The sequence below is a fragment of the Suricata suricatta genome, chromosome 7, assembly GCF_006229205.1.
Source record: "Suricata suricatta isolate VVHF042 chromosome 7, meerkat_22Aug2017_6uvM2_HiC, whole genome shotgun sequence".
Classification (NCBI taxonomy): domain Eukaryota; kingdom Metazoa; phylum Chordata; class Mammalia; order Carnivora; family Herpestidae; genus Suricata; species Suricata suricatta.
Window position 1 is genome coordinate 65,230,336 of NC_043706.1, and position 24,018 is coordinate 65,254,353.

General features: G+C 37.9%; 1 protein-coding gene across 3 annotated transcripts in view; it reads right to left on the minus strand.

The window, feature by feature from the left end:
- Positions 1-24,018, minus strand: part of FILIP1 (filamin A interacting protein 1) — a 182,633-nt gene that overhangs the window by 80,599 nt on the left and 78,016 nt on the right. For all 3 annotated transcript variants that reach the window (XM_029945238.1, XM_029945237.1, XM_029945236.1), the window contains exon 2: positions 22,422-22,703. In XM_029945238.1, coding sequence (XP_029801098.1) covers positions 22,422-22,697 — 276 coding nt within the window. In that variant the 5' untranslated portion in view covers positions 22,698-22,703. The remainder of the gene's footprint in view (positions 1-22,421; positions 22,704-24,018) is intronic.

Here is a 24,018-nt window from a genome sequence, read left to right on the forward strand (position 1 = left end):
ATAACTTGATTGGCTTGCCAACATTTTCTTGAGCACTATCATCTTTTTAGTAACTTCCTTAAAGATGCCGCACCGCTATCTTCAGGCCAGAGCACTGAGACAGTGAAGCCAATCCTGTAAACTTACTTCTCTGACTCTCCAAGACCCCTTGCCAAGTCACTGCTGCTGGGAGACAGCCCTAGAGCACGACTTCTTGCAATGCACTTTGAAGTAGATAAAATATGCACTCATGGACATCTGTCTGTTATTTCCTGCACTCACAGCTTTGTTCTTTATTGCCAGAGAATTCTATGGATGATGTCACTTTTCTCTGAAGAGAGCAGGCCATCAGAGCTTTTCACTGACATAATTAATTATCTGTAGCTTGATTCTGGGCCAGCAAATTCTCAAGGCACAGCCCCCCAAAAGAATTAACTCTACTGTGTTTGCTATTCTTAAACTTTTAAAGAGACAGGGTACCATATCTTTTTTTCTTTTCTCAGACACTGAGAATGGTATTCTTGTTCTGTGATATCAAGTAACAGAAAGTGAACTGGGGCACTATTCTATGATTTCACAAGGAAGACCTTCGCTTCAATGGGCAGCAAAATCTAAAGGTCGCTCCAGATCAAGTATACAAAGCAAAGCTTTTAGGGCTTAGTCTTAAATGCTACAGGAATGCATCACAATTACTGAATAGACTCTTTGGGGGATCTTGTGAATCTGCAGCCAGAAAAATGAGATCTCAACCAAAGCTAACCATGTTGAATTATCCACAAGGTGAAAAGATTGTTTATCACCCACAACAGCCTAAAGCACCAATTTACGCAAACTTTACAAGATATAAGAAATTACCAGAATGGTGACTAATATATTTTGAGAGTTTTCATCAATATCTTTATCTAGATCTAAAGCAAATTAGCACGTTCATCAGAAAATATCATTCTCCACTCTGCTGGGTTTCAATATTATGTAAATGAGCTCTTGCTTTTCTCTTTAAACTGGGCATGGTGGGGATGGATCAACATTGTAGATGTCATAAGTAGCGGAGGGACTCTGTTGAAATCAGGGCACTTCAGTTCTGGCCCTGCTTTTCAGGTGATAAAGATCCAAGAAATCTCTGAACTTTCTCAACTCTGGTGGAGATAGCAATATCCTAAGACCATAGATTTGAATGTGCATATTACTATTACCCCCTGACAAAGAAATTGTTATTTATCGTCTATTCTGCTGCCTTGAATCTGCATGAACTAGTTTAAACTGTATTCTCTCTAGATAAATTTAGTTTAGCAAATTATTTCCTTAGATCTACTATTGAATTTTTTAAAGATTTAAAGTTATAATGTAATAAAAGTTTATTATTAAAAAAATCAACATAACAGAATCAACATTAAAGATAAAGTGAAGGTATATGCCACATCCTGCCAAATTCTACTCCCCAGACCTAATTTTATTGATAATCTGAGGTGGATCTTTTCTGAATTATTTTTCTTTGTCAATACATATATACAGATGCCAACACACACACATCTGTCTCTGTCTTTGTCTCTCTTTCCATCTCTCTCTCTCACTCATATTACTGGGCACTTACTATATGCCAGGAAATATGCAAAGTACTTTGCAAATATTATCTCATTTAAACCTCACAATAACCTTATTAGATAGATATTATTATTACCATTTAGATGAGGTATGTGAGGCAGGTACAAAGAAGTTCAGTGACTTACCCAAAGTCACACAACTAATAAGTGCTGATGTCAGGATACAAATCTAGCTGGTCTAACTCCAGAACTAGAAATCTGAATACTATATTTCATGAATTCTCCATATATATATATATCAATATAGAACCTCTCAGATACATACCACCTTATTTTTTATTCAAATACACTGGAAAGCTCAAGAAGGATAAAATCTACTAGTGCTAATAACACTCATTTCACCAGAACTAACAGGTATGTCTTGTGTATTTGCTTTTCAAATCAATAAATTCACCGAGTCTCCTCTCCTTTCACACGTCCATCTCTCAGTTGAATGTTCTTTAGATTGCTCAATTCTTCTTACATGAATCTTTAGATGAAGCTTTAATCCAAAATAAAAAAAAATCCAAAGGGAAGATAAAATAATTGTGTAAGACTAGAATTCCACTATGTTGAATTTGCTTGAAATAAAAATCTCTACTCTAGAAATTATATAAAACCTTTACCAAATATCTCTTGATTTGTCTTCCTTCCTTCTTTAGCTGAATGTTAAAGAGGCTGTCTACCACTTCTCTTTCCACTGGCACCAGCACACGCCACAGATGGAGCCGTTCCTTATCTCCTTCCTTCCTAGCCTCCTCCCGCTCTTCTTCCCTCTTTTTACTAATTTTTTCATTTATTCATGTGTAAAGTTGCTATTCTGCTAGTCATTGTGATGGAGCTCACATGAATATGACATAATCCCATGCTTGCATGACTTTATAATCCAGTAGGAGATTTGGGGAGGTGATTCCTATAACTAATTGTTCATCCAGAGCCTTTTGGATGTAAGGATGGGAGGAAAGTTCTAGAGCATGGGATAGCACAAGGAAGTCATAAGGAATGTGTAATTTTAATTCCAGTTTTTTGACCATGTGATAGCAGGACTTTTTATTCATAGAATCACAGGAATTTAGAGTAAGAAAGAACTTTAACCCCTTAATTTACAGCTAAGGAAACAGGTTCAGAGAAGCCAGTGATTTCCCCAAAAGATACAGCTAATTGGTTACTGATTATATATTAGAACTCAGGTCCCCTGATTCTGAGACCAGAGATCTCTCCACTATACTGTATCACTAGTAAATGCATTGCAACAGTCTCAAATAGGAATTAATCCATATGCTAATTAATTTGTTTAAAAAATGTGAAATAAGCAATGTATTTCAAAGATCAACTTCTTCATGACAATAAGCATTTCAATTTCATTGGGCACGCTTTGAAGGAATTCTGGCATGCTATAAGATCAGTGCCCTAAAAAGTAACTTTTGTTTCACTGAAGTTTGAGTTTGTATTCAAATACATTATTTGCCCATTAGCTATTAGGAATGTGGTTACTGAGCTCAAAATATTTTATTCAATATTTTTACCCTAATTTTCATATCAGTGCATATGTAAAGTATTATATATAGCACACTTTCTTCCCATGGCAAATCTTTCAGTCAGCCAATTTTCTTATAGTCTTCTTGATGGAAAATGTTAGAAAAACGTAATTTTGTTATATATTTATCAGCAACTACTACCAATAACCAATCATCATTCAAAGTTGGGAGCACTATGGCTAACATGTTCCAACTCATGGTTTTATTACTTGCAGCCCATCTTTTGTAAACTTTTTTCATTCATAAACATAAGTCTGAGCTTTAGCTGACAACCTGACATTGATTCTGATGTTTACAAATCTATGCTTACTAGTTGCATAATATTCTCAATGCACCAACTTTTTCATAATAAATGACCAAGAACAACTGGCCAAGATTCATTTTAATAGCTGGGAACTTTCAGGGAAAGAATTTTCTTGATCATGACAAAGTCATAATGGTTCATAGTCTTCCCAATTTATTTCAAATTCCTGCTGCTTTTCTGAAGTTACCAAATTGCCAAACATTGTCATTTTAGACAACTGATATGCATTGACCTCTACTGAGTGTTTGTGGTTAGCAGTCTTATCTGTGCTGTCATTAACATGCTTCATCATCCACAAGCTAATGGGCAGATGAAAGCATGGCGGAGATGACTAAATAGAAGAGGCAGGTGGATGAGATCAGACAACCAGTGCTGCCAGATTTCTCAGTGCTGATCTCATTATTTCACATTCAGCAGTGGCTAGTTTTAAATAATATTATGAGAATAGCCCTAAATTTCCTTCCAATTTCTCCATGACCTTGAAGGCCAACAAGCATGTAGTATGAATGCCCTCTTTCTGCAGCCATTCCTCACACATGCTTAATCCCAAGAGCTAATTTAGCAAGACACCATGGGGCTGCAAGAACATGGGTTCACTCCAGCTGAAGTTCTAGTGGACACTTCTCAGCTGATGTCATATTCATGGAGATCAGTTCTGAAGGCTTCTGTCCCAAGATGACTTCACCACAGCAAAACCACTTGAAGAATCTCTTCCTGACGTGTCTGGCATTGTTGTTTCTAGCCATAGCTCCTAAAGACTCATCAAAGCCATAAAAAAAGAAAATAATCATGTACTTCTGAAATTGCAGTTGCTAAAGTGGAGGCACTTGGAACTTTAGGTACCACAAGTAAAACCCGCTCCAATCAGGTTTCCGCTCTTATCACTCCGCTGAAACTTCTCTTATCAGAGCAAACCACAACTTCCCTGTTGCCAACTGCAATGGTTAGTTCTCATTCTTCATTTTCCTTGATCCGTCAGCAGGAACTGACACTTTTGATTTTTCTCTCCACCTTGAAAAATTCTTCACTTTGACTCGAAAACACCCTACTTTGCTGATTTCCCTCCTGCCTTTCTAGTGGCTCATTCTCATTCTCCTTTGTTGATTTTTCCTTATCTTTCTGACCTCTAAGTGGTAGAATTCCCTGGGGCTCAGATCTTGGACCTTTTACCTTTTCTACATTTACTGTCTTCATGATTTCACCCAGTTGGATGGAATTAAATGCCATCTATACACGGGTGACTCCCAAATTGATAACCCCAGCCCAGCCTTTTCCCTGAACTCTAGACTCATATCTAAGTGCCTACTGGATATATCTCTATACATGATTGTCTAACAGCATCTCAAAAATAATGTGGGTAAAACTGCATTGCTTGTCTCCACCTTTCTACTCCACTCCATCTTCAGTCTTCCTTATCTTAGTAAATGACAATTTCTGTTGTCCATTTGCTGGGCCAAAGAACCAGGGGGACAGCCTTGGACAATTTCTTTCTCACGTATTCCACACTCAACCTGCCATTAAATACAGTCTGCTCTCCTACAAAATTTGTACAGAATTTGAGCACTTTTTACCACCACCACCACCACTGTTGCCACATTAATCCAAGCCACCAGCTCTTGTCTGGATAAAGCTTGTTAGTTAGGTCCCTGTTTCTGGTGGTTCACATCAATATGAAGCAAAGAAATAAATAAAGAACTGTTGACAAAGGAAAAAAATCTCCACACTTTCTCTATACACTCAATCTTGCCAATACAATAAAATTAAAACTAAAACTGGTTTGGAGGTCATAGGAATGCAATAAAAAAAGACATAATGAGATTTTAAATGTTAGGTGGTTGCAAATATTTGTTAAGCACCTAATACAGGGAGATTCTGATTACCATGCATGATGAAAAATCCAAAAAAAGTATCTTTAAAAAAACACAAATCTGATTTTTAAATTCCTTTAAAGATCCTTTAATTATAAAGTCATCTCTTTTAAATAAGAATAACTGGGGAAATTTAGAAAATGTGTAGTGAGAGAGGACAGATCTTTCCACACACAAAACATATTACAGTGCTAATCTAATTAGAACATTGATACTAAAGCATGAAATAGGCAGAGAAATCTATGTGCTGATCTATAACTCAGAAATAGATTTAAATATTATAGGAAAAAGTGACATTTCAAATCACAGGGGGAAATAAAAAATCAATTAATGGTTATTATTATTTCTCAGTTGTAAAATCAATGATCTTTATTCTACTCTGTGATACTGAGTCTGAAAGTGCAAATTACATTTCCTAGAGTCCTCTGCTTGCTGCTTCCTGTTGGGTTCTGCCTGCCAATAGGAGTCACTAGAGGGATATTAAAAGGTGGGAAGGGGAGAATGGGAGGCACCTTTATGTTTTGTCCTGTTTCTGACAATGTTGTTCGAGTTCCAGCTTCTTCAGACCTTCTAGAACCAGCCCATAGAGGTCCCTCTTCAGACAGGTGCCCCTTCTGAACAACTAGTTCTAGTCATTCTACCTCTTCCCTTTGTCTCCCCAGCTCTAGAGGTAGGCAGTTATTATCTCTGATTACCTCAACATTCTCTTTCTACTCTTTCAGTTTTCTAGCATCTGTATAATTAAATCCCTTTATTAACTCTTTTCCATTTAAAATATCTAGAGTGGTTTCTGTGCTTCTGACTAGACTCCAACCAATACAACAGGCTTTTGTTTTGTTTTGTTTTGTTTTGTTTTGTTTTTACAAAAAAAGTAAAGTGATTCACTTTAAACAAAGCTGAATTCTAGATGGGTAATATAATGGGAAAACTGGAAGGAAAAAAAGGACCAGAAGAAAATTTAAAAGAAAGTTTTCATAATCTAAAAGTGGGAAGGGCTTTCTAAATTTGTTCCAAATCAGAAGCCATAAAAGATTGATGTCTGACTAGTAATAGTAATAAGAAATTCTGCCTAGCAAGAAATACTAAGAGCAAAGTCAAAATAAAAATAGTGAGGTGGAAAACAAATTTCATTTACAGCTCATATCACAGATAAAAAACTAATTTCTTTATATATCAAGAGCTCTTATTAATCAATAAAAGACCCAACAGTACAACAGACAAAACAGGCAAGGGATAGAAACAGACTAGTCACAGAAAAGGATATACAAATACCTCTAAAAACATTTGAAAAGATACTCAACCTCAATCAGAAGAGAAATGTAACTTAAAAGTACAAGGAGATACCCATTTCACCTTTTAGACCACCAAAGGAATTAAAACACCTGATCAGCAACATAACAGACTGTGTTGGCAAGAGTGTGAGAAAACAGACGTAAGCAATTTAACAAAATCTACCACGGATGTATATATCCTTTTGCTCAGCAGTTACAACTGCTGGGGACTATGACCAAGAGAAATACTCTTACATGTGTGATAAGATGTATGTATCATGTACTCATGCAGCATTGATTAGAATAGCAAAATGCCATCAGCAGGGGACTGCACTAAGCCACACACCCAGCTAGCCACCATACCCTCCACAGCCATTAAAAAGAATGTAAAATCTCTGTATGTTCCAATAGGAAAAGATTTCCAATTTATATTTGATATCTGTAAAGGGCCAGTTACAAAACAGTGTACCTAATAATATGTTCTGTTTGTGTAAAAAAAAAAAAAGAAAATATACATACTTGTGTACATTATACCTTTTCTAGCTCTTCAACCATATTTGTGCATTATTCAATTTTTAAATAAAATATTTTAACTAGACTTATTGTGATAATCATTTTATAATACATATGAATATCAAATCATCATGTTGTACACCTGAAATTACTGTTATATGACAATTATACCTCAACAAAAAAGGAAAGATAATAAAATTGTTTTAAATGACACAAAAATTATTTTTAATATACATTTTTTAAATATATAAATTTTACCCCTAGCATTATTTTATGGTTGGCCTGATTTTTAGATTTACTAAACCAGAGCATGACTCCATCCACACACTTACAATTACAACATGATTCCCGAACATGTACTTACAATAAGATTCCACCACTTTGGAAGAGAGACAAGAATGACACTCTATCAAAATACAAAACTCTGAACACCTGGCTAGAACGGAAGTCCTCTCCCATAAAGTCCTCGAAAAAACATGTAAGCAAGTCATAACAAGTAACGGAACAGCTGTTAAGCATTAGCCTAATAATAGGTATTTGTATGGAGAATTGTTTTCCTTGTCTAATGACCTTCACTTGGTGTGGAAATGGCATTAACAATAAAGTAGTACAAAAATCAATGAATAGAGTCGATGCTTGGCTTCATCAGCTTGAAACGTGAAATATTAGTACCTTTTCCTTCAGATCATTTGCATAATGCGTATTGAAAGAGGAGACTCTCAACACTATTTAACACAGGAAATGTTCGAAAGCTACAGACATGGCAGTATGGTGGGACCACAGAGGGGGGCATGCAGTAAAAGATGAGGCTGGAGTGGGGAGCAGGTGCCAGCCCATGAAAGCCTTTCAGAGCAATAGGGAGCCTCTGAATATTTTAAGCAGAGGAAAGACTTGCTTGATTTGTATTTTAAAAAGCCGACTCCGGCTGTGATACGGAGAACGGTGGGTGACAGGAGTAAGGGAGTATCAGGAAGCTATGGCAACAAACCATGTGAAAGGTGGTGAGCATGCCGGAAATGAAGCCTGGACAGTGGAGGTCATGTCTCTCCAGGTATTTGAGGTCAGGGACCCTGTGCTTATTCTTTCCCCTCGCATTCCCTCCACTACCTAGCCAGCATTCCATAACTGCTTGTCAATTATTCCTTGGTCAGCTGAATCAACTGTCATATGGTAGATAATCAATGGGAATGCCCAGATTGTTGAGCCACTCTTCCCTGCAGGTAGATAAAACTGTGATATGTGTGATCATTGTGTGAGACAGTGAGCCTCAGGGGGAAATGGGATCTTATCCAACTGCATCTTGCCTCACAGGTGAAGAAGGTAAATATCCTTTCCCTATATCCTTTATAGCTCTAGAGCAATTATAGCTCTAGAAAGAAAGAAAGGAAGTGCAAAGGTTAGAGTTTCCTGTGTGCAACTCTTCAGTGACGCTAGAAGCGTCTCCCTGTCAGAATACGTAAGTTTTTTTTTCCCAGGAGGTGTCTCTGCCCAGGTATTTTGCAGTCAGCATACCTGGCACTACAAGTTGACATGTTATACCACTTGCATCTATAAACAAGTCAGATATTGCAAAGAAAACAAATACTCAGGGCTCAAGTTGTGTATCCAACTATGCACTCAAATGGCTGTCTTTTGTAAAGGCCAAGCCAGGAATTGACATTCCATTAAAGAAAAAGAGATACATGCATTTTGGTGGTTTCAGAACATAGTTCAATTTGCACATTGCTTTGAGGTTAAGAAAAAAAACTTGTTAATTAAAAATTATATACACAGCCAAATGCACACACTCATATGTAATATTTATCACATCTAATATCTATTGGTATCACATATGAAATTTTTTTCACTAGTCCAAGATGACAGGTACTATAATATGCCATTTCAGGAAAGATTCAATTAAGGTTTAAAAACAGTAATACCACTGTGCAAGGGACACTCATTTTCATTGGTACAAGGTGGTTTTGAGCCCATCATACCATTTTTTGCATTTGCTTAGGAACATATAAAGCCTTGGTTTATTGCTGGTTTTCCTCACAAATTAGCTATTCCCCACAGAGCCATGAACTTGCAAATGTGCTTTTATTATTACAACTTTTAAAAGGCAGGAGTAGAGCAGAGTCTGCTAAAATTTGTGCACATTGTTTCTCGTTTCCTTTCAGACCCTTGATCAGGAAATGCTTAATGTGGGAGTAAGTATTGTTAGAGATTAATGGCTGCTGTTCAGAAAGGTCAATAAAAGTTCTTTCCTGCCAATACAAATGTATACATTGTCGAAGCAGAAGATGGTATCCACAGATAGAATTACATGTTAGCTGAAAAGACCAAGTGACAATGCTCTTTTTGAATCAGTTTATATTCTTTCTTTCAGTTATGCACTAATATCACAAGGAAATGATTTCAAAATTTTTCATTGGCACTTTTTCTCTTTTAACTAAAAACAGCTTAGATAAAAGTATTTTTCTGTTGACAATCATGTGATTTGAGTCCCTTTGAGTCCATCATGTGTTTGACATGATGCTTATGAAGCTGGATTTCAAGTCCCACGTGGGCCAATTTGCTTTGCAAAGAAAAATATTCCACACTTTGTTTGCACTCTTAACTCCACCTGGCAAACCTGAGGACACCACAGGTCACAAGAGATTCAGAACAAGCCCTTGGTCACCACTGTACATGGAAAGGTCTCCTCAAGATCACTGGGGCTGAAACAAAGAAGATCATGGGGAAGTGCGGAAGAAAGGGCCTTTCATCTACTAAGTCTTTGCCCAGCTACTTTGAGGCGTATCCCTGTAACTGCTCAAAAGAGAGAAGGGAATAAAAAGGAGGTAAACGCTATCCCTGGAATTTGTAAACAATGTCAAGTTGCTAGCAGCTATAAGCCGTGCTTATACAGAAACATCTCAGTAATTTGGACACCATCAATTTAAACTCACCATGGTTTAGATATGCAGTTCTGCATTTTAGTCTTTTATTGTTTGTTTGTTTAATGTGTGTTTTTTAGAGAGAGAGCATGAGTGGGGGAGGGGCAGAAAGAGAAGGAGACAAAGGATCTGAAGCAGGATCTGTGCAGACAGCAGCAAGCCCAATATGGGGCTTGAACTCATGAACCATGAGATCATGATCTGAACTAAAATCAGACACTCAACTGACTGAGCCACTCATGTGCCCTGCATGTTACTCTTAACATTTATTTTTAAATTTTTATTTATTATTTGGGAGAGAGAGAGCGAGCGAGCATGGGGGAGGGGCAGAGTGAGAGGGACTTAGAGAATCCCAAGCAGGCTCCATGATATCAGCGCAGAGTGTCATGTGAACTGGATCCCATGAACCATGAGAGCATGATGAGAGCTGAAATCAAGGGTCGGTCGCTCAACCAATTGAGCCACCCCATGTGCTCCTACTCTTAAAAACATTTAATAACTAGGGGTATCTGTGTGGCTCTGTTGATTAAGCATCTGACTTCAGCTCTGGTCACAATCTCACGGTTCGTGAGTTCAAGTCCCACCGTTTGGGAGTTCAAGTCCTGCATCAGGCTCTGCACTGACAGCTCAGAGCCTGGATCCTCCTTCAGATTCTGTTTCTCCCTCTCTCTCTGCCTCTCCCCGACTCATGTTCTGTTTTTCTCTCAAAAATAAATAAAATGTTTTTAATAAAACATTTTTAAAAAACATTTAACAACCATAAAAATGTTTAATGTGGTCTGACAGTGTAAATCAGAAAAATGCACCTAAAGTAAAGATTTTACTTTGCTTTTCAATGTTTTCAATCACCCATTAAGCAATGGCATTGGCATTAGTCACAACTGGATTCATCACGAGTGATTCTGTGGTTCAGTTTGTTAAAGCATGAAAAGAAAGCACGATACAGGCAAGGAGATGAGGCAGTCTGCTAAAAGGAACCTAAACATCAATTTGTGATATAGAGACCAAAAAGTAATCCCAAGTTGCAAATTTCAAAATTTGTTGTTTTGTATGGAAAAAGTTTGTTGCCAAATAATAGATACTTCTTATCTGTGGAATAAGTTCCTCTTTCCAGCAAGTTTGCGCTTCCATTTGAATTACAAAAACAATAGTAGTATATTATTTTCCTGGCATATGATAGGCATTGGCTTTGGAATCAACGAGGCACAGTACCTCTCACCAGGGCGTCCTTGGGGAGCTTGCTTAAACCATCTAAGCTTCTATTCATTCATTGGACTTTTTAGAGCTATTGTGATCATTAAATAAAATAATGAAGATGCTGGTATATAGTAGGTAGCACAGGAAGGACACATGGGCAATCTAGACGTGATTTTTTTTTTTTGCCATTTCATTGCCATTTATTTGTTTTTTTAACTTTGAATTATGGGAAAGTTTTAAATATACACCCAAGTGAACAAACAAGTATAATGAACCACCCATATCTCCTCACATATTTTTTGTGGGGAGGAGAAGCTAGAAACTTTAGAGGAAATTTTAAAGGAAACTCCAAACATCTATCTCAACATTTCACCCAACAATAAGGAGATTATGATGACAGTGTTTTCAGGGTTGGGCACAATCTGGTCCCTGGCTTGACACCTCCAACGAGAAAATGCATAAAGTGACGCAGGGGGTATAAAGTGCCATGACAGTTGGAAAAGGAAGCCAAAATTTTCACTGTCACCCAATGTTTCTTGAAATATCCTTACTCTTGCTCACTATCCAGAAGGTCAATCTCTATTTTTAATGTGCATACTTTCAGAAAAAATTAAAATGGCAATCCACTTTTTGTTTTATTAAAAAAAAACATTTTATTAACCAACTGGAACTACAAAACAATTTCTGAAAAAGCACTTATCAAGTGTTTCATAGATAATGTCTGTCCTCTAGGAATTTGTAACGTAAAATAGTTCTTAAAAAGAAAAACATAGACAGGGTTTTTGAGAAGTTTGGCTTCAAGTAGTCAAACAAGATAGAAAATGATGATGATAAATTTACCTCTGTAAGAATTTTGGTACCTGAATAGGGCAGAGGTAGGGGAGGGGAGTAGGCACATAGAAGATTTTTAAAAGGGGATCCTAAATATGCCACGTCCAGAGTCCCTGGGGGACGGAGACCTTGTTAACAATAATTTCCTCTCTAAGAGCCTCAGGGGCTTTGATCAGTCTCAATTTTTTAATGCGGAAAGTTTCCAGGCCCCCTACAAACTGGTGATAAAGACCATAGGGAAGCTAGTAGGGAGAGGAGAGAAGGAGTTTAGGGATGGGAGGGGAAAGTAAAGAATGTGCATCTTAGTCTGGGAAGCGGGTAAGGTCAAGTCAACAGAAATGGCCTTGATAAAAATTGGGGGGATGGAAAGATGTTGAGAAGACCTTAATCTCCTAAGTAAAATCAATGCTCAAAGTGTCTGTGGGGGATAAAGGGAACAAGGACAGGACAGGAGTTGTGACAGAAGTATGTATCTAACACTGATAAACTTGTTTAAGTGTCTCCTTCCAAAAATAAAATACAGCCAAACAAAAGCCTTCCCCAGCCCTTACTGCCCTCAGACCCAGCCCTGCCATCATTCTCTATCCACAAAGTTTGCCCCAGCACTTCTGGACATACAGTATCAACACTCACCATTCCGTTGAAACTGCGCCTTTTAAATGCCAGCTCAATAAATGGCCTGTTCTCAGTTTTCACCCTCCAGCTTTTCAACAGGACTGAGAACTATAAATGATTCTTCCTGAGATTCTCTGTTCCACTGCATCCACGGTCGGTCCATCGTGGTTCTCGTCTGGCTTCCTTTCCCTTTGTTCTAGGCTTCTGCTCTTCGGCCAGTTCTTTTCTCTCCCCACCCTTACCACAGGGCAGTGTAGATACGGAACGCTTCCTCCTTCATAGACAATTCCTTTGGACACCACACGTCTAGATCTTTCCTCTCCTCTCAGGTAAGACCTTCATCCCTGGCTATATTCTACCTGACAACTTTCCTAGAAGTCCTTCTGGAATCACAAATTCATTTATACCTCAAATCCTACTCCATTTAACACATATTTCTCATAATGGTTATCTGTATAAACTCTAATTTTACTTTAGAAAGGCTCCATGTAATAAGACCGCATGCCCGAATAATTAGAAATTATTTACATAAGTTAATTGGATATTTAGGTACAGTTTGCCTACTAGAGTAATAGAGGACATTGTCACTGAGAAAAATATAAACTAGAGTCATTTAGGGGGGAAATTTCCATATTTTACATATCACCTCTGTAGAATTTTCCCATGTTTAGAGTTTCATAAAATAATAAATAAATTTATTTATGGGACACTTTCTCTACTATATATTAACATATTTTTCTACATTTCCCAACAAAACCAAGGTTTTCCCCTAGAGTGCCAATGAGTACATTCTTACCATAGAGAAATCAACTCTGTGATTCTACTAGAACTAAAAATATTCTTCCTGAACAATGAAAATCAGACACCAACGGTCTCTGCCAAAATACTGACAATACTACTGGACACATGAGATTCTGAAGCATTGTATTCAACAAAGAATGAGATCTGGTCTTGATTTTAGTCAGAAAGCAACCTGTCTTCTTTGCTGCCTCCTAAACTTAGCAAAGACATACCAGTCTCAGCATGCTGACCATTTTGGTGGTGTGAGGTTTCGCTGGGCAGCCTCGCTCAGGGTGCCCTCAGCCTAAGATTCTAAAGATGGAGTGTATTAAGTGCAGGTGAGTCATCAATTTAAAAAAGCCATACAGAGTAACTAAAAGCCTCATTCTTTAGAAGTACAGAGATTCCACAGAAGGCCTTACCACGTGACAAATGGAGCTCACTTAGGAAAAGAAAAGCCATCTCTAAAGAAAAAAGTGATAAATGGCACCCCCCTAGGGTAAGCCTGTTGTGTTTGGTGGCACTAGGTAATTCCATCTGAACTGGTTATCACCATCCCCAGTGGAGTTATGACATCTCTTGTTAAAGATGACAGAAAAGCAGAATCAGAGTATTGTAGTAGGATTTTAATTGTAAATATTTGGGACCATTCCTGTTAATTCAATAGCATTATGTATACTGTGATCCTTATACTTTCTCTACATAGTTCAAAGTCTTTTTTAGACATTAAAAAATTAATCTCATGGCTGCCTCATAGATATTAAGATATAGGTATTAAGACATTCCAAGATTAATCAACAGTTACCAATAAACTAACAATGATATGCCTACCCCTTTTCTGGGTCCAATGAGGCATATGAAAGAAGCAGAAAACACAACCCCTTCTCTCAAGTTATTTCAGACAACAGAGATAAGTAAATACATAAAACACTTAGGGAATGTGTATTTATGGGATGCTATGATTTACACTTATACCAGAATAATGTGGGATTTCATGACAGGAAAAAGACAAGTCTGGGAGAGCAATTATTTAGGAAAAGCTTCACAGAGGAAATAAGCCTGTGGTGGTCCCTAAAAGAAGTACTGGCAGGGGGAGGGGGGTTGAGGAGGAATGAATATGCAGACCACAGAGGATTTTTAGGGCAGTACTACAATAGTGGGTATGTGTCACTGGACACTTGTCCAAACCCACAGAACATACAAAACCAAGAGTGAACCCTAAGTTAAACTATGGACTTGGGGTATCAGTGTAGGTTCATCATTTGTAACAAACATACCACTCTGGTAAGGGATGTTGATAATGGTCAGGTTGTACATGCATGGGGGCAGAGGGTATATAAAAAATCTCTGTACCTTCCTCTAAATTTTTGCTGTGATCCTGAAACTGCTCTTAAAACATAGAGTCTTTAATTTAAAAAAAAAGAGAGAGAGAAGATATATTGACTAGTACAAGAAGGAGGTATGGATGGAACAAGGACAAATATATATACTGAATCTTCCTAAGGAGCCCCGGTATTTGTCTTGTAAGCACTCTTAAGGTAGGAGAAATATAAAGAAACATGAAGGGAAAAAATCCCACTGGGCTGGGGATAGTGTTTGAGATTGTATATGCATGTGTGCATGTCAGGTTGGGGAAGAATGTAGGGACTGCCTGATTGGATAGGAATGGTCATGTTAAGGAATATCAAAAATGAATGGCAATAGCTAAGGGGAAGCCACTTAATAAATAGCTTCTGCAGGCCAGTCTGAGCAAAGTAGATATAAATCTGAAAGAGTCTAGAGGCCTCTCATAAATTCCTAAGCAACAGAATGACATGATCAGAGAAACACGAGAAAAAGCAGGTTGGCAGCAGCTATCTGCTGACATTCTAACCCCCAACTCTCTGTATTTATTGTGATACAGATATGCTCTTCATCCCAAATCCTACCATCAGCCTGGGAGATTTTAACATTCATGTGGGAGATTTAGCCGATGTCCTAAATCCACTATGCCTTGATCCCATAAATTCTGATTGCCTACACTTCCACTCCCAGGCCCATACATACTTAAGTTGCACTTAAGTGCAAATAGTGCGACTTTAAGTCCTTCCAACCCTCTCATGCCTGGCCTCCCACTGACCGGCTCATTCTTCCCCATATTTCTTCCTTGCTGGGCACTGTCTCACCAACACATATCACTTTCTTCCACCTTTGTCTTTTCACTGCACCCACTTAGATGACTGCAACCCTAGATCCAGTGCTATAAAATGTATCTCTCCTTTTACACTCCAGCTTCTAAACAAACCAATGGGGGCACCTGGGCAGCTCAGTTGATTGAGCATCTGACTTTGGCTCAGGTCATGATCTCATGGTTCATGGATTTGAGCCCCATGATGGGCTTTGCACTGATGGTGAGAGCCTCCTTTGAATTCTCTGTCTCCTTCTCTCTCTGCCCCCCTCCCCACTCATTCTCTCTCTCTCTCTGTCTCTCTCTCTCTCTGTCTCTCTCTCTCTCTGTCTCTCTCTCTCTCTCTCATTCTCTCTCTCTCTCTCTTTCAACAATAAACATTAAAAAAAAATGCTACTGCATATGGCCTCTGCTGGCTAAATCCTAAACTTCACTTATCAATGCTCCTATCTGTCCACAGTCGCCTTCCTCTAACATTCCCCTCAGCAGTGATTCGGCATTTCTATAATTATCCTTAAGACTGCCACTTGACCTACCTCTCCCCATTTTCAGCAGAGCATAACTTTGTCTTTTCCTTGTTGAGAAAGTTGAGGCTTTCGGGAGAGCTCCCTCAATGCTCAGCCCTCCGTTACAAAAAGTATCTTCATCCCCATTCATTCTTTCTCCTCCCTCTGTCACAGAAGATAAAAGTAATCCCTCTTTTTCAAGGGCAAATCCAAGATTAGCACCCAAACCATACTTTTTATTCCCTCCTTCCTGCCTCCTCCAAGACTCTGCTTCATCAAAAATCCTTGCTCTTTCCTACATCCTTGACCTTGCTCCTTTCTGGTCCTATAATCCTTTAACCCATTAACACATACTCTCTTTCTTCATTAAAAACCCTCCACTGGTCTGAGTTTCCCCCTAGCTACTATCCTGTCTTTCTTCTACTTTCTTTACCAAAGTTATAGATCCAATAACATCTATATTTGCTGAGTATAGTAATCACAACAGCCTCAGAAAAGAGGAAGTATATGTATTGTACAGACAGAGAGTAAACTGAGGCCCAAAGTCAACACTAATAAGATCAACTGCCAAAATTTCAGGTCCTACAACACTCCTCCATCACGCTTGGCATTTGTCCTGTCTTAGCCTCCTACTTTTGAATAATCTCATGTTTCACTTAAAGCCCAAAAGTAGAGAAAAGCAATGTAGCGACTTCAAAACAGGAGGTCAACAATATACACTAAGGACTTACTCTGTGCCAGATAAATAATTTATAGGTATACTTAAAAAAAGGGGGGGGGGATTTGGCTTTTTTGACTATGTCCAAAAAAACTCCCCAAATTCTGATTAACTGTTACCAAAAATAAAAATAAAAGATTTTCTAAATTCCTAGATTTTCAACAGAACATGTTATTCTATTTGTTTAACTTCCCTTCACTTCTCAAACCACTGAAAATAGATTTAAACTCGCTGAAACTGCTCTGGCAAATGATCCCTATAATCTTCAGATCCACAAACCCAAAGAACAACCTTCAGTCATATTTAACTAAAATTTTCTGCTGATTTGACTGCCATAATCTCTCTCTTCTTTGCTCCCTTGACTTCTGCATCACTCCATTCTCCTGGGATCCTCACTTTTTCTGGCTATTTTTTGTTTGTTTAAGAAAGAAAGAGAGAGAGGGGGCAAATGTGGGAAGTGGGGGCGGTTGGACAGAGGATCCAAAGCAGGCTCTGAGCTGACAGCAGCAAGCCAGATATGAGATTGACCTCTTGAACCATGATATAATAACCTGAGCTGAAGTTGGATGCTCAACTGACTGAGCCACCCAGGTGCCCCATCTTTCTGATTGTTTTTATTCAGATGTCTTACAGTACCCAAATTCAGGTATAATTTTACCTCCACCAAATATTTCTCCACTGAAGCGAGACAATTTACTGATGAACCTAACCCATACTTTCCTACCCATTCTGTGTTTGAATTTGTTCATGTTGGTCCCTACTGATCTCTACCTGTCCAAGACTACCAATTCTTCATGGTCCAATTCTTTAGTAAAGCTTTCACTCATCTCCTGAGATTTCCTTTAGCTCCTTTGTACTCCTATAATTTGCATTGCAATTACTCTATAGAATGTTCATTCCTGCATGTCCCCATTTATTCTATTAGGTCAGGAGCTCTTTCTTCATGACTCCTGTAGTAACCAGTGACTAAAACCATGCTTGGCACATAGTAGGAGCTCATCAAACATTAGCTTCATGTATTATCATTCATCATCTTTGCATCCTTTGGACCTCTAGAACAGTAATATTTCTTAAATATTGTAAAATCAGGGCACCTGGGTGGCTCAGTCAGTTGAGCATCTGGCTTCAGCTCAGGTCATGATCTCACGGTTCGTGGGTTCGAGCCCCACATCGGGCTCTGTGCTGACAACTAGCTCAGAGCCTGGAGCCTGCTTCAGATTCTGTATCTCCCTCTCTCTCTGACCCTCCCCTGTTCATGCTGTCTCTCTCTCTCTCTCTCTCTCTCAAAAATAAATAAAACATTAGAAAAAATTTTAAATATTGTAAATCAATTTAGAATTAATGAATTAGTGCCTTAAGAATAAATGAACTTTCTTAGTAATAAAGAAGAGCAGGTAGAGGGCTCATCTCCAGTAAGCGGTAGAAAGGTAAAGAAAAACTAATCAACAATATTAAACTGCAATGATGACTAGGAACTGCAAAATAGAGGAATAGGATAGAATAGAGGAAACCTCTAGTAATTCAGAGGCATGTTGTCTATTTTGTAAGTATCTTTGAAATATAATACCTTCTTCTGCCAGTCACATGGGACAAAGATACATGTTTCAATGTGCAGGTGATTCTGTCTCTTGATTCTGACTGGCAAACACCAAAGCCAAATGGAATGGTGGTGCATTATCTAGTTGTGTTATTTAGATTTCTCAGAGCCTCCTTTTGCATAGGTAAAAGAGAACTAAATATAAGAACAAAGGGAAAAATAATGAAAACTTTTCAGGGGTTGATTTTTCTAAAATGTATTGAAGGGATATATCAAGGGAATTTACTATATAAAATAGCAAAATATTTTTGCATCAAGAAAAAGATTTAATTAGTATCCTATTTTTGAATCATTTTACAAGAATAGCCTTCTGCCAAGTTTTCTGTGTTATGGCTTTTTGATGTGAGTAGCATTTCCTTTGAACTTTTGTCATTTTTAGTACAGCCAATTCAACTGGCTTCTTTAAAGTGCTGTTTTTGGACAAATACAAGGAGAAATTAATCACAGTGCCCACGTGATAACCTGGTATACTATTTCATTATTTTCAGTTTAGTCTGGGAAATATGTAACCGGTTTTTCACCCAGAGAGTAAAAGTGTTCCAACTTATTAGAAAGTACTTGTTATTGGAAGCAGTCAATGAGAGAAAAGTAATAATGGAAACCATTCCCAGCTACTTCTATGCAGGCAATATTGGCCAGCCATTGTGCTGAAATAACAGGCTTGCATCTGCAAAGGTGTGGCTTGAAAAGCCTGGAAGATGTCCCTCTCCAAAACAAGGGTCATGACATCACTGGTTCTAGACAAGACTCCTTAAAATGCCAAAATCCTGAAGAAGGGTAACTCCATCTCTAATACACATCAAGAGTTGCGCTGTAAGAGCTCACTGGATAAAGAAAACAGCAAATTTGCAAATTTTGCAAATAGCCAATGCTAACAATAAAGGTCATGCTGTTTCAATTTTGGCTAAACAAACCCCATAGATCACACAACAGATTCCAAAGATGGAGGGCCATTGGTACCAGAAAACACACACAGTTGTTTCTAATGTACAAAACCCTGGATATCAAGGTGGAGAGAATACAAGAGATCAAAAATAAGTCTGAGAAAGAGAAAGTTGACATAAAAGCCTGAGTAGACTCCCATCTCCTCCTTTTCCCTAAGTCACTTCCCAGGTACCTCTCCTAAAGGCAGACTTGATCTTAGTCTATCTCCCCAATATTACAAGCCCCTTTTTCTATGTGTCACTCTACTTCAAGTAGTTCCAGTCTCCCTAAGGCTAAGCTGTACCATTCCAGGGTACAACCCTCTTAGAGTATTGAATATGAAGCCTCCCAAAGTTGTGTAGGGCTCAGACCATAGCCATGTGGCACCTCTGTCTTTCGCTATTTTTCATACTATCCAGATCACACCAAACTTCAAGGCTCAGATCATACTCTACCACCTGGATATGAAAGAAACCTTCTTCAATTTCTCTTACCTAAAAAATGGTTTGGGCCCTGGAGTCCACACTGGGAGTCTACTTGAAAGAAATACTCAAGATGAAGAATAAATATAAAGGTCTTGGATCTTACCCTTGAACATCCCCCAAGTGTAAATAATATAATTAGAGGAAGATTGAACTGAGAGACAAGGAATTTGGAAATGAGCAAATGTTAACTAAATAGCTATGCAATCTTGAGAAAGTCACATAATCTGTCAGAGTGTCAGTTTCACATTTGTAATATAAAGGAGGAGAATAAGACACTTCAAAGATGCCTGTTGGCTCCAATATTTTATATAATCTTGGAACATTAGCTCCAGCCATTCCATAAAGGGAGAGTAATGGGTGGTTTTTTGAAGGTCTGGGAGACAACTCACTAAACGTTCATAAATGTCAAGCTGAATGGCACATAGGCATGAGCTAAAGGTAACTTACCTCTTGAGACATATCCCTGCCTCTTTTCACAGAACCAGAACTTTATATAGATTTGTTTCTTATCTCTAGTTTGGCCAACCTGGCACACAGCTGCCACATTTGTAGCAGCCCACTCAGCTTTGACAATGCCAACTGCCTCCCACTCTGAGCTACAGCACACATGCCCTCTCACATGACAATGCTAATAAAGGACAGGTTTCTGCTATAAGAGCATAGACCTACAGCTCTAAATACAGGAACACTCTCATTTTAAACAAACCTAATATTGCAAAATATGATTTACAAGTACAGACACTTACATATATATAGTGTGTGCATAGAAATATATAGGGGGGTGGATTATTTGCTTTGCAAATGGATTCACCATGAAATTTCTTAAAATACCAGGTCCTTCGTTTCTCTTTTCTTTCACTCCTCCTCCTTGTGAAAGACAGATATTTCTTTCACAAATATCTTACACTTTTTACTCATTTCTTGCTGTTCGGGAATATATCTGTTATGTAAGGTAAGGTATCCTGTATTTATAAAGTTTAATGGAGAGCAAAATGCATTTCTTTGGCAACTTCTGGCTAATTTCCTTAATGTTCTGGGTATGTGGGTATATTTTGCATGCTTAGACTCTGAAACCATATCTGGCAACAATATGAGTATAAAAGCCACAGGAATCTTAAATACCTTCCAGAGTTCATCATGATATAACAGCCTTCTATAGAAATTAGAATCTGGAAGAGCCACAGGCTTCACATAAGTCACCATTCTTGGTGAGAAGTAAGCTGATGACACTGTGTTGTGAAAATTCCCAAGGCAACTATTGTACCTTCCACTCAGGTCAAGATCTGTCGATTGAGGGCTGCTTAAAAAGGCTAATATATTCTGCCTCCTTACACAATGAAAGGTAATAGACAAAACAATAATTTTTCTGAAAGTGGTAAAGCTATTTCTCATAATGGTGGTATTCTGGAAATTTTCATCTTTCCCTGTGAAATGTAAATGTGATTTTTCTCAGCCCATAAATGTTAAGTTCAATCACGTTTCTTTATTTGTTTAAAATTGAGTTTTGTATACTTTCTATTTCTCTTTTCCGCAGGGTTTCCTTATCTGTGTACACACACAGATGAGAACAGGAACAGATCAGCTAGCCCACCCGAGTTTAGGTAGGTTGCAATAATACCTCTGATGGTAACAGCACCAAACAAAGGCTTCATCTCACGCAGTTGTGAGCATTCCCCTGGAAGCTCATGCGGGCTAAGAGACTAACAAAAACAAAAAGGAAAATAGCAACTTCACTCTTAAGTCATTCTCTCCTCCGGAAAAAAGTGATTTTATCCTCCACTTTCAGAAACACAATTGCCCAGAGCTCAGAAACTCAAAAGAATCTCAACTTCTTGGATCCCTAAAAGCATACACTTACCGGGGGACCATAAGTGGTGAAGGGTGGTGAGAATGGTAGTGGAAAGAGCGCTGGACCAGAGTCAGGAGGCCTAAGATGAGATCTGGACAAGCCACTAACACTTCTGGACCTCAGTTTCCTCACAAAATATAGATAATAATGCCCACATTTTTGTTGATATCAAATGAGATAATAGACTTCAAAGTGCTTTGTGAAAAGATTACATATTCACAATACAATGCACTGTTTATTTTTTTGCATCTCAACTCCTATGACATTTTAGCGAGTTAAAGCTAAAAGTTATGAAAAAATGAGACAGAGTAAGGCTGCTTTAAACAAAGCTTTCTTTATCTCTCCCTCTCTTTATCTCTCCTTTTCTCTTTCCCTGTATCTCTTTATCTCCTCTTTAAAAAAAAAAAAAAAGCAAAATAACCATGACCTAAACTCTGCCCTCTGATAATCACAAGGTTTCTACAGTTTTCAAACACAGTCAATGGCTAAATTAGATAACCTTAATGATTACTAAATACAAGAGCCTGTGTTCATCATATCGTGAAGAAATCGTCTGCTGCTAGAGAAGCTGGAAGTTGGAATCAGCATCTATTCATTGATTCATTTATTTATTCCACAAATATTTATTTGGCAAACTTGTGGCAGGGATTTTGAAATTAATAAGAAAAGCATAGCTCCTTTCCCCCATGAAGTTCATAGTCCAGTGAGGGCAATGGATTCATAGTCTCTCATTTCATAGCTTAGGAACTAGAGACATAGAGTTGAGAAAATTTGACTCTACCTGCAACTCTCCTTCCATTATACTGAGTAGCTGTATAAGGTCTTCTTTGGATAATTCCAAGGATTTCTTATTTTTTCGCTCACTTTCTCCAGATGGTTTTAGGTGTCGTTTGACAGTTCCTGAGGCCATGACATCATCCTCCTTTCTATTTGATTTATTCTTCTTCTTTGCATCTTCTGCAAGACTTTTATCATCAGCATTGCTGATAATAGAGGACTTGGGGCAGGAGAGATGCCCATTGGATGAACTTTCACCACCCTGGTTTCGGGATCTCATTCCCACCTACAACACATGAAAAAAGATAAGATGTTTTTACCACTACTGAAATATTTTTGTCTAACTACGTAGAAAATTATAGCAGCTTCATAACAACACTAATAAAGAAAAATCAAAAGTTCAGTCCCAGTTAGCTTCCTTATAGCTTTAATAAATGTCATTAAAATTGTCAGGAAAAGATTTTGATGTTCTTCAGGAAAAAGTGAAAATGTGATTCTAACCCAACAAACATCTCAAGCCAAACAATTAAAGTCAACATCAGGAGTGCTAAGTCATATTGATAGTATATATCTTTGATATAATGGAATAAAAATGGTAATTTACCATTGTGGTCTTTCTCCCCTAAACCATTACCCAAGCCTAATAATGAGAAAAAAATCAGGCAGATCCAATTGAAAGATGGTACACAAAACTGCTGAGCAGTAATCTTTAAAACTATCAAGGTCATCAAAAACACAGAAAGTCTGGGGCACCTGGCTATATCAGTTGGTAAAGCATGCAACTCTAGATAGGGTCATGAGTTCAAGCCCCACATTAGGTGTAGAGCATAGTTTTAAAAAATACACATACACACAGAAAATCCAAAAACTGTCACAGCCAAAAGAAACCTAAGGACACCTGACAATAAAACGCAATATGGCAATCTGCTTCAGAAACAGAAAAAAAAAAAGACATTATCAAGAAAAACTGAGAGAAATGAATAAAACATAAGCTTTAGTCAATAATAATGTTCAAAAAATAATAATATATCAATATTGGTTCATAAATTATAATAAATGTGCCATGCTAATGTAAGATGTTAACTACAGAGAAAACTGGGTATGGGATATACTGGAACCCTCGGTATTATGTTTGCAACAATTCTCTGAATCAAAAAGTGTAAAATAAAACATTAATTTTTAAAACAGTGATTCTATGGCTAAAATTAACAGCTCAGGCAACAACAGATATTGGTGAGGATGTGGAGAAAGAGGATCTCTTTTGTACTGCTAATGGGAATGAAAACTGGTGCACCCACTCTGGAAGATAGTATGGAGCTTCCTCAAACAATTAGTAATAGAACTACTCTACAACCTAGCAATTGCACTACTAAGTTTTAATCCAAAGGATATGTGAGTGCCGACTCAAAGGAGCACATGCGCCCCAATGTTTATAGCAGTGCTACTGACAATAGCCAAAGTATGGAAAGAGCCCAAATGTCCACCGAATGAGGAATGGATAAAGATGTGAGATACACACACACACACACACACACACACACACACACACACACGAATATTACTCAGTGATTAAAAAGAATGAAATCTTGCCATTTGCAACA